This window comes from Chanos chanos, chromosome 6, assembly GCF_902362185.1.
Source record: "Chanos chanos chromosome 6, fChaCha1.1, whole genome shotgun sequence".
NCBI classification, from domain to species: Eukaryota; Metazoa; Chordata; class Actinopteri; order Gonorynchiformes; family Chanidae; genus Chanos; species Chanos chanos.
Genome location: NC_044500.1, coordinates 49,502,058 through 49,514,557, shown reverse-complemented (window position 1 = coordinate 49,514,557; position 12,500 = coordinate 49,502,058). Strand labels below are relative to the sequence as shown.

Below are 12,500 nucleotides of genomic sequence, written 5' to 3'. Positions count from 1 at the left end.
AGAGAGAGAGAGTAGGAGAGGGAGAGAAAGAGAGAGAGAGAATGAGAGGGAGAGAGAGAGAGAGAGAGAGAGAGAGAGAATAGGAGAGAGAGAGAGGGAGAGAGAATGAGAGAGAATGAGAGAGAGAGAGAGAGAGAGCGAGAGAGAGTACAGTCAAATTAATGAAATATGCACAGATGTATTCACGATCACAAATGGATGTTGGTCTGGGATGAGAGTTCCATGTGTTAAAAGAAAATGAATCAGAAAATCAAATGATATAATTATGCCCTGGTCAGGGTTAAGGTTAGGGTCAGATAAAACAGTGCACTAGTCAGGGTGAGGGTTAGAAGTATACAGAATTCAAAATAGAACTGATTTCTTAAAATTCAAACTTATTACTTTTTAATTTCATTTTAAACAAAATTTCCTATTTAATAAGAAGAGGATTTTCACCAAACAGAATGAACTTTAATAAAAATATGTGAGGGGAATGAGCTGAGAGCCTTAACACTGTGCATGGCCCTGTTTATGAGTGTGCACAGCTGACCCAAGGTTGATGCAGGCTAAAACAACTGAGGCTGCTGGGTAATGTAGTTCCTGTAGTTCCTTACCATCACAGTAGGCCACATGCACAGCTACAGCCAGATGTGAGCATTAAAAGACAACACACAGCATTTGACATAACTGACCACACAGTCCACTAATGACAAACTCATCAACTCAACTAGTGTGTGTGTGTGGCTGTGTAAGTGTGTGTGTAGCTGTGTGTGTGTATGTGTGAGTGTGAGTGTGTGCGTGTGTGTAGTTTTGTGAGTGTGTGTGTGAGTGTGTGTGTGTGTGAGTGTGTGTGTGTAGTTGTGTGAGTGTGTAGTTGTGTGAGTGTGTGTGAGTGTGTGTGTGTGTGTGTGTGCGTGTGTTTGTGTGAGTGTGTGTGTGTGTGTGCGTGTGTGTGTGTGTGCGTGTGTGTAGTTGTGTGTGTGTGTGTGTGTGTGTGTGTGTGAGTGTGTGTGTGTGTGTATGAGTGAGTGTGAGTGTGTGTGTAGTTGTGTGTGAGTGTGTGTGTGTAGTTGTGTGAGTGTGTGTGTGTGTGTGTAGTTGTGTGTGTAGTTGTGTGAGTGTGTGTGTGTATGTGTGTGTGTGTGTGTAGCTGTGTGTGTGTGTGAGTGTGTGTGTGTGTAGCTGTGTGTGTGTGTGTGAGTGTGTGTGTGTGTGTGTAGTTGTGTGTGTAGTTGTGTGAGTGTGTGTGAGTGTGTGTGTGTGTAGTTGTGTGAGTGTGTGTGTGAGTGTGTGTGTGAGTGTGTGTGTGTGTGTGTAGTTGTGTGTGTGTGTGTGTGTGTGTGTGTGTGTGTAGCGGTGTGTGTGTGTGTGCGTGTGTTTGTGTGAGTGTGTGTGTGTGTGTGCGTGTGTGTGTGTGTGCGTGTGTGTAGTTGTGTGTGTGTGTGTGTGTGTGTGTGTGTGAGTGTGTGTGTGTGTGTATGAGTGAGTGTGAGTGTGTGTGTAGTTGTGTGTGAGTGTGTGTGTGTAGTTGTGTGAGTGTGTGTGTGTGTGTGTAGTTGTGTGTGTAGTTGTGTGAGTGTGTGTGTGTATGTGTGTGTGTGTGTGTAGCTGTGTGTGTGTGTGTGTGTGTGTGAGTGTGTGTGTGTGTGTATGAGTGAGTGTGAGTGTGTGTGTAGTTGTGTGTGAGTGTGTGTGTGTAGTTGTGTGAGTGTGTGTGTGTGTGTGTAGTTGTGTGTGTAGTTGTGTGAGTGTGTGTGTGTATGTGTGTGTGTGTGTGTAGCTGTGTGTGTGTGTGAGTGTGTGTGTGTGTAGCTGTGTGTGTGTGTGTGAGTGTGTGTGTGTGTGTGTAGTTGTGTGTGTAGTTGTGTGCGTGTGTGTGAGTGTGTGTGTGTGTAGTTGTGTGAGTGTGTGTGTGAGTGTGTGTGTGAGTGTGTGTGTGTGTGTGTAGTTGTGTGTGTGTGTGTGTGTGTGTGTGTGTGTGTAGCGGTGTGTGTGTGTGTGCGTGTGTTTGTGTGAGTGTGTGTGTGTGTGTGCGTGTGTGTGTGTGTGCGTGTGTGTAGTTGTGTGTGTGTGTGTGTGTGTGTGTGTGTGTGTGTGTGAGTGTGTGTGTGTGTGTATGAGTGAGTGTGAGTGTGTGTGTAGTTGTGTGTGAGTGTGTGTGTGTAGTTGTGTGAGTGTGTGTGTGTGTGTGTAGTTGTGTGTGTAGTTGTGTGAGTGTGTGTGTGTATGTGTGTGTGTGTGTGTAGCTGTGTGTGTGTGTGAGTGTGTGTGTGTGTAGCTGTGTGTGTGTGTGTGAGTGTGTGTGTGTGTGTGTAGTTGTGTGTGTAGTTGTGTGAGTGTGTGTGAGTGTGTGTGTGTGTAGTTGTGTGAGTGTGTGTGTGAGTGTGTGTGTGAGTGTGTGTGTGTGTGTGTAGTTGTGTGTGTGTGTGTGTGTGTGTGTGTGTGTGTGTGTAGCGGTGTGTGTGTGTGTACCTTCCTGACGAGATCCTGATCCTCGATCATTCCCAGGTCTCTGCCTGCAGCCTGAGCGATTCTCTTTCCCGCCACCAGGTTCCCCACCATGATAGAGGCTGGGCCCACGCCCACTGTACAACAAAAACACACACACACATTACAATACACACACATACACACACTCGCGCACACACACACACACACACACACTCACACAACTACACACACACACACACACAGACATACACACACCGCATGCACACACACTCACACACACACACACACTCACACACACACACACACAGACTCACACACACACAAACATTATACACACTCACTGCACAACAACAACAACATACACACACATTACAATACACACACACACACACTCGCACGCACACACACGCACACACACACACACACACACATTATACACACCCACTGCACAGCATACATGCATACATCATGCAACAAGATACAAACAAGTTCTTACAGAACAATAACACACACACACACACACACACACACGCACACGCACAAATACACACTCTACATCAATACACATATTACAATACACTACACAGCAAAAATATACAGTCTCATACGACAACATTAAAGACTCACTGTACAAAACACACATTACAATGAGAGCACACACACACACACACACACACACAACCACACACTATACATAAAGACATATATTCACGCATTGTAAACACACACACACACACACACACACACACACACGCGCGTGTGCGTCTCTGCACCTGGCTGTTTCTGGCGCGGTTTGGGCAGGTTGGTGACGCAGGTGTGAGGACACATAAGGATGTTGCAGGGATGCAGCGCCCCCTCCAGGAAGAGCTGTTTAGTGTCCGATATATGAATCCCGCCCAGAGGGGTCTTCGGCAGTGTATTGGCAGGAACTAGTGCTAGACAGTACAGTCCCACCTGGTGTATACTGTCTATAGCCTACGACAGACAAACACACACACACCAGTCAAATTAGAAGATACAATACCACAGAGAGACACACACATTACACACACATATTAGACCCTACAACTAACCCTAGGCCTATACAATTATTTCATAATTGTCCAAACGTGACTTTCTGAGGTGGTCGCGGTTTCTTTGTTGAACCGCGGTTAAAGCCCTGTCCCATTGGTCCTGTCAAACCGTGGGGAGTCTGCAAGCCCTACTGAGTTCAGCTAACATAGGCTGAATACCTGTGTTATTACATAATGTGGGTCACATCACAGTGAAATAACCAAAAGATGTATCCTGAGATTCATTCATTTAATTTGTTTGAAAAATAATAACTAAATAAATATATTCAAAATTTGACCAAAAGAGACAATTATACTGTTAATTGCAATTATTGTACAGCAACATTTGGAATTGTTACAGCTCTGTGTGTGTGTGTGTGTGCACGTGTGTGTGTGCGTGTGTGTGTGCGTGTGTGTGTCTGTGTGTGTGTGTGTGTCTGTGTGTGTGCGTGTGTGTGTGCGTGTGTGTGTCTGTGTGCGTGTGTGTGTGTGTCTGTGTGTGTCTGTGTGTGTGTGTGTGTGTGTGTGTGTCTGTGTGTGTGTGTGTGTGTGTCTGTGTGTGTGTACCTGAAGCACTCGGCTCATCCACTGAAAACTGTCCTCTTCACTGGCGTCTGGTCTCTGTTCTGCGACGATTACAATCCGCTCATCATAGAACACGGTGACAGAGAACACCACGATCCTGCAGAGCAGGGACAGATCTGATCAAGAACATTGGCACCCATTTAGACGGAGTTTAGAGGAGGCCAGAGAACCCGCGGTTCTACTGCGCACAGGAGTGACACTCCGCACACAGGGAGTCAGAGGAGTAGGGCCACTGTATTCAACACACCTGACAATTATGTCTCACTGCATGTCAGCTACAGAAACCCAGCACTAGTGTGTGTGTGTTTGTGTGTGTGTGTGTGTGTGTGTGTTCGTGTGTGTGTGTGTTTGTGTGTGTGTGTGTTTGTGTGTGTTTTCATACCTGCCCCTGTACACAGTCTTCACTGGTTCCACAGCCAGCGCTGTGGCTACGAGGTCATCAGCGTTATGCCGACGCCCACTGACCATCAATAGCCCCTCAGTCTTCCCCACTACAAATATCAGACTTCCCTGAGAGAGAGAGAGACAGAAAGAGAGAGAGACAGAGAGAGAGAGAGAGAGAGACAGAGAGAGAGAGCGAGAGACAGAGAGAGAGAGACAGAGAGAGAGAGAGAGAGAGAGAGAGACAGAGAGAGAGACAGAGAGAGAGAGCGAGAGAGAGAGAGAGAGACAGAGAGAGAGAGACAGAGAGAGAGACAGAGAGAGAGAGCGAGAGAGAGAGAGAGAGACAGAGAGAGAGAGAGACAGAGAGAGAGAGAGAGAGAGAGAGAGAGAGACAGAGAGAGAGACAGAGAGAGAGAGACAGAGAGAGAGAGCGAGAGAGAGAGAGAGAGACAGAGAGAGAGAGACAGAGAGAGAGAGACAGAGAGAGAGACAGAGAGAGAGAGCGAGAGAGAGAGAGACAGAGAGAGAGAGAGACAGAGAGAGAGATTACAGATAGATTATGCATTGCCTTTAATCAGAACATGAATCTCAGTCTGTCTCTGTCTTACCGGCCCCACGAATCCCAGCAGTCCAGACCGCACAAATGGAATTTCTCCTATAGGAGCTCCGCTAGCATTTACTGGGATTACCTGCAGGTTTAACACACACGCACAAACACACACACACAGATCAGGAGTAAAACTAAACATATGTTACCCTGGGGTGTGTTTGTGAGAGTGTGAATGTGTGTGTGTGTGTCGTAAAGAATATGGTTCAAACCTCAAAGGTGTTCTTGGTGAGTCCCGAGAGGCCGTAGTACATGTTTCCTCCAGCGCGAGAGTTTACAACAATCTCTCCAATCTCATCAGTCTTACACAACACAGGAGGGCCGTCCGGTCTGACTATACACATCAGCGCTGAAACACACACACACACACACTATACACATCAGTACTGAAACACACACACACTATACACATCAGTACTGAAACACACACACACACTATACACATCAGCGCTGAAACACACACACACACTATACACATCAGCACTGAAACACACACATACACACTATACACATCAGTACTGAAACACACACACACACACTATACACATCAGTACTGAAACACACACATACACATCAGTACTGAAACACACACATACACACATACACATCAGTACTGAAACCCACGCATACACACTATACACATCAGTACTGAAACACACACACACACACACTATACACATCAGTACTGAAACACACACATACACACTATACACATCAGTACTGAAACACACACATACACACATACACATCAGTACTGAAACACACACATACACGCTATACACATCAGTACTGAAACACACACATACACATCAGTACTGAAACACACACACACACACACTATACACATCAGTACTGAAACACACACATACACACTATACACATCAGTACTGAAACACACACATACACATCAGTACTGAAACACACACATACACACTATACACATCAGTACTGAAACACACACATACACACACATACACATCAGTACTGAAACACACACATACACACTATACACATCAGTACTGAAACACACACATACACACATACACATCAGTACTGAAACATACACATACACACATACACATCAGTACTGAAACATACACATACACACATACACATCAGTACTGAAACACACACATACGCACTATACACATCAGTACTGAAACACACACATACACACATACACATCAGTACTGAAACACACACACACACTATACACATCAGTACTGAAACACACACATACACACTATACACATCAGTACTGAAACACACACATACACATCAGTACTGAAGAACACACATACACACACACACTATACACATCAGTACTGAAACACACACATACACACTATACACATCAGTACTGAAACACACACATACACACTATACACATCAGTACTGAAACACACACATACACATCAGTACTGAAACACACACACACACACACTATACACATCAGTACTGAAACACACACATACACATCAGTACTGAAACACACACACACACACTATACACATCAGTACTGAAACACACACATACACACTATACACATCAGTACTGAAACACACGCATACACACTATACACATCAGTACTGAAACACACACATACACATCAGTACTGAAACACACACACACACACACTATACACATCAGTACTGAAACACACGCATACACACTATACACATCAGTACTGAAACACACACATACACACTATACACATCAGTACTGAAACACACGCATACACACTATACACATCAGTACTGAAACACACACATACACATCAGTACTGAAACACACACACACACACACTATACACATCAGTACTGAAACACACACATACACACTATACACATCAGTACTGAAACACACACATACACACTATACACATCAGTACTGAAACACATGCATACACACTATACACATCAGTACTGAAACACACACATACACATCAGTACTGAAACACACACACACACACACTATACACATCAGTACTGAAACACACACACACACACTATACACATCAGTACTGAAACACACACATACACACTATACACATCAGTACTGAAACACACTCATACACACATACACATCAGTACTGAAACACACACATACACACATACACATCAGTACTGAAACACACACATACACACATACACATCGGTACTGAAACACACACATACACACTATACACATCAGTACTGAAACACACACATACACACATACACATCAGTACTGAAACATACACATACACACATACACATCAGTACTGAAACATACACATACACGCATACACATCAGTACTGAAACATACACATACACGCATACACATCAGTACTGAAACACACACATACACACATACACATCAGTACTGAAACACACACATACGCACTATACACATCAGTACTGAAACACACACATACACATCAGTACTGAAACACACACATACACACTATACACATCAGTACTGAAACACACACATACACACTTGAACCCCTTTCATAGGAGACCTGGAAGATTTTCCAGCAATACTGGTGGTTATCCCCTTTCACACCATTCCCAGAAAATTCCCAGGAAGAGTGCGTTCACATATTAACATGAAAATCCCAGAAAGGCTGGATGTGAGGTGTAATTTATGCAGGGGAGAAACGCTTTGTCTTTTAACAAGATGGCAGGTGAACAGATTCTACTGAGTGTTGATTTGCTCACAATCTTATTCATCTACAACATGTTTTGTAAAGAACTGATGCTACATGGATAGTGAGTTTGCTGGTTCGCTTTTGTTTACCTTATTTAAATTTCCCAGCTGAACTTGCTACGAGCAGGTCGTAGGGTAAACACATTACCAAAAACATCACCCCCTTACGGCTGTTATAACCCCGGCAATTTCTCCGCTTTGTTTACACTCGGGTTTATCCAAAACTTTTCTGGAAAAATTACTGCTCTGAAAAATCGCTTGATCAACTTTTCCGGAATTTTGACTCTGGCTCGTGTTCACATGTGATCCCATTCTGGAAAATCACTGGAACATTTATCGATATACATATATATATATATATATATATATATATATTAATGAACAGTAATGACTAAAATGAGCATTATATTTTTTTATAAATTTTACCAGGCAAAAACCAGTAGTTACCAGCTAATGGAAACCCTGATCATATAAATATATATATATATATAAATATGTGTGTGTGTGCGTACATACACACACACACGTACACACACTTACGGATACATACAGTATACACACACACACACACACACTACACACACAGCTCTACCTCCTGGCATGACATGTCCCACGTCCTGGACAGTGAGGGCAGAGTTCTTGTCCTCTGTGTTGACCCTGATGACCCCATGACTCAGCCCCCCCATTGACAGGATGGCTCGTGCAGGGAGGGGCGCGCCCGGGACCCCCGGCCTAGAAAGAGACAGGGTGGGGGGGGTTACTCCTCTGTACACACACAATCAAGGCCTCGGGTGTTAGTGTTAGTGTGGTGTTGCCGTTTTGTTGTACCTGTATAAACCTACAGTTATTATTTTTGTACCTGTATAAACCTACAGTCATTATTTTTGTACCTGTATAAACCTACAGTCATTATTTTTGTACCTGTATATAGCTACAGTCATTATTTTTGATGTTGCTCTTGATGTTGTTCTGTTTTGTGTGTTGATCTTATTGTTGTTTTTTTATTGTGTTGTGCCTGTGTGTACCTATTGTCATGACCACAGTTTCAAGTTTATTTAGAGCCCAATATCACTGTTTACAGTCTCAAAGGGCTTTACAGGCCACAACAGTCAAAATCACAACAGGACGGCACCCCCTGACTTAATCCTCATGGCGGGCAAGAAAAAACTCCCCAAAAACCCAAAAGGGTAATGGGAAAATGGGAGAAATCTTGAGAAGGACCACAGAGAGAGGAGACCCCTTCTTGGCCAGACAGGTGTGCAATAGGTGCCGACCCAGCGGGCAGTTACACAGGCGTTTGCATTGTTGTTGGTGTGCTGCTGTAGCGGTTGATGCTGTTGTGCCTTGTGTGTTGATGTTATTGTCGTTGTTTTTTGTTGTGTTGTACCTGCGTATAGCTACAGTCATGGCCTCAGGTGAACTGGCACATGGGCAAATCACCTCAGGCTTCAGACCATGCACCTGAAACACACTGAGGAATGCATCACATGATGACACGGACCCTGAGAGAAGCAGAGAAAGAGGAAAAGAAATAATTATCCATTAGTGTAGTGTACTAGTATAGTACAGCGTCATTGTAGTGTAATAGTACAGTACAGCGTCATTATAGTGTAATAGCATGGCACAGTGTCATTGCAGTGTAATAGTTCAGTGCAGTGTCATTGCAGTGTAATAGTATAGTACAGTGTCATTGTAGTGTAATAGTATAGCACAGTGTCATTGTAGTGTAATAGTTCAGTGCAGTGTCATTGTAGTGTAATAGTATAGTACAGTGTCATTGTAGTGTAATAGTTCAGTGCAGTGTCATTGTAGTGTACTAGTATAGTGCAGTGTCATTGCAGTGTAATAGTTCAGTGCAGTGTCATTGTAGTGTACTAGTATAGCACAGTGTCACTGTAGTGTAATAGTTCAGTGCAGTGTCATTGTAGTGTAATAGTATAGTACAGTGTCATTGTAGTGTAATAGTTCAGTGCAGTGTCATTGTAGTGTACTAGTATAGTGCAGTGTCATTGCAGTGTAATAGTTCAGTGCAGTGTCATTGTAGTGTACTAGTATAGTGCAGTGTCATTGCAGTGTAATAGTTCAGTGCAGTGTTACTGTAGTGTACTAGTATAGCACAGTGTCACAGTAGTGTACTAGTATAGCACAGTGTCACAGTAGTGTACTAGTATAGTGCAGTGTCACTGTAGTGTACTAGTATAGTGCAGTGTCAATGTAGTGTACTAGTATAGTGCAGTGTCAATGTAGTGTAATAGTTCAGTGCAGCGTCACTGTAGTGTGATATGTATAGTGCAGTGATAGTGTGGTGTAGCCTGTATAGTTCTTTACTGTAATTTACTGTGTACTGAACTGTGTTAATGATATGGCGGCACCACTATTGATAGTCATGTCAGCAAAATTTGATGAAACAAATAAATCACGTGAATGACAGAAATAAAACACCAATCAGACGCATCCAAGCTCATAATGACGATTCAGCTTCAGTTCCACAGAGCCCTGCGGGGGGCGCTGTTAGCGTGACTCACAGGGATTGGCTCCGTCAGCCACAACGAGCATGCGCAGGGATGCCAGGCTGATGTCCCTCTGCTCACGGTGTGACATCATCGCCCAGTGCAGGTCGCGGCATTTTACTAAAGCCACACGTGCTAGAGAGACAAAGATAGAGAGGCATTTTACTTAAACACAGTGCACTCTGCAAGAGTCTGTGTGGGTATTTTGGGCAAAATTCCCTGTCTGTCTGTGCATGTGTATGTTTCTCTGTATGTGAATTATGTCAGTCTGTGTGTGAGCTGTGTGTATGTTTTGGTTGTGTGTGTGTTACCTTTGTGTATGTGTACACGTTGTACCCAGGACAGAGGACAAGCTTTCATTACTGCATATGGAACACTGACAGTGTGGATCCTGTTCATTATACTCTAAAACACACACACACACACACACACACATACACACACACACACACACACACACACACACACACACATACACACACACAGTGACATACACAAAATAAAACTGTCATTACAAATACACATTGTCAATTATAAAATAATATAATATTTTAAAATGATTATTAAATTAAGTAATTGTATGAAAATTGTTTGAGGAAAGTTTTATGATGTACACAGTTACTCTATGGAGCATAAAGTGATCTGTCCAGTGTAACGGTTCATATGGTTGAGTGACAGCCGTCACCAGTCCCTGTGGCTCCATTGACTGGGGGGGCAGGACGGCGGGAGAGCGAGAGTGGGAGGTAGTTTTGAGGAGAACAACAAAGTAAAAAAAGGTAGAGTATTGACATGTGGTTTTAGAAGTTACTGTCTCTGGAAGTGTGCAGCGCCCAACACACGTGGAAAAGTGCTACGGATAGAAGTTTCACCCATGTTTCAGGTCTGGGGGACTGACTGTTAGCGTAGAAGCTAACAGGTTGTTAGCCAGCGCCTGAGATATGAGCTGTCCGCCATGTAATGTTCACTGGTAATAAAACAATAAAACCTTTTTTGGGAACCGCTAGCATGTGCTACTCATTTATTTCTTCGAACTTCTTTTACAGCAACCGCTTGTAACGTAACTCTCTTCAATACTGGCAGTATTTGCCTGTCCCCATCAGTTCCACGTTGACTACGGAAAGCCCACAAGGACAAACATTGTATATACACGTTTCTGCATATCAAGACGCTGTTCCATCACGACAGCTAGGAGGCGACAAAGACCGGACAGCGCTCCTGGTGACCTGGATTAAAGCCTGTGTGTACCTCTGGCTCTGTGAGAAAAAAAAAGACTTCTTCCTACGTCTCGGCCGGGCGCTGTCACTGTCTGCTTCAGTGTCAGCTGGAACCCTGAAGCCATCAGATTGGCTCTTGTGAGTAACTGGGGGCCAAGCAGTGAAGCTCCCGTTGTGTTTCTACCTCTTCTCCATCAGCTTCTTCTGCCACTGGAGTCTATGGCAGCCCCTAGCACTGTATGGTAAAAAGCTGTGAAATTTGGCAGCGATCTTCAGACCAATCCTAACGAAAGTTATCAGATGGATTTTTGATTTTGAAAAGTGTTCGTCCGTCACAGCCGACTGAAACTGGCGGCAAAATCACCAAAACAGAGGCGAGATCATATTTCAGCAATGCTTGGCCGTGTCCACATATAACTTGGTGGACTGACTCAAGACTCCGCCCAAAGGGAGTCAGGAAAACATTGCCCTCTTTTACCACTCGGGGCACTATAATAAGAAACAACATGTTTTTGTTCATTACTTTTCATATCTTTGGTCTAAATGATGATGGTCATTTGAAGTCATGCCTTATTTGATCCGGAGGTCAGGACATGTTGCCATTTCCTGTTCTGCAATCGTACTTGATGGCAAAGTCGCCAAACAGGAAGTGAGGTCATAACTCAGCAACAGTTTGATGTATCAAAACCAGACTTGGTACATGGACTCGGGACCCCTTCTGAAGAAGCACAAAAAATTCTGCATCATTCGACCACTGGGGGGTGCTGCAATAAGCAAAGATGTGTTTCGGCTAATAACTATTGATGTGTTTGCCTTAAACAAATGATTCACATGTCTGGTAATACCACTGGAGGTCCCAAGGCCCAGACAGAGCAACTTGTCATGTCAGCCTAATGGATGCGGCCGCCATATTGGATTTTATCAAAACGTTTAAAAATTTTTCACAGGCCACAAAGTTTGCCCAGTGTTCACCACACTTGGCACAGATGATCTTCAGACCAAGCCTCACAAAAGTTATCATATGGA

General features: G+C 43.8%; 1 protein-coding gene across 2 annotated transcripts in view; it reads right to left on the bottom strand.

Moving 5' to 3' along the window:
- dip2bb (disco-interacting protein 2 homolog Bb) overlaps positions 1-12,500 on the bottom strand; it is a 59,670-nt gene that overhangs the window by 14,040 nt on the left and 33,130 nt on the right. For both annotated transcript variants that reach the window (XM_030776518.1, XM_030776520.1), the window contains exons 16-25: positions 10,572-10,665; positions 10,276-10,395; positions 9,138-9,252; positions 8,343-8,482; positions 5,271-5,407; positions 5,060-5,140; positions 4,450-4,577; positions 4,050-4,164; positions 3,204-3,405; positions 2,452-2,564 (exon numbers count right to left, since the gene is read on the bottom strand). In XM_030776518.1, coding sequence (XP_030632378.1) covers positions 2,452-2,564; positions 3,204-3,405; positions 4,050-4,164; positions 4,450-4,577; positions 5,060-5,140; positions 5,271-5,407; positions 8,343-8,482; positions 9,138-9,252; positions 10,276-10,395; positions 10,572-10,665 — 1,245 coding nt within the window. The remainder of the gene's footprint in view (positions 1-2,451; positions 2,565-3,203; positions 3,406-4,049; positions 4,165-4,449; positions 4,578-5,059; positions 5,141-5,270; positions 5,408-8,342; positions 8,483-9,137; positions 9,253-10,275; positions 10,396-10,571; positions 10,666-12,500) is intronic.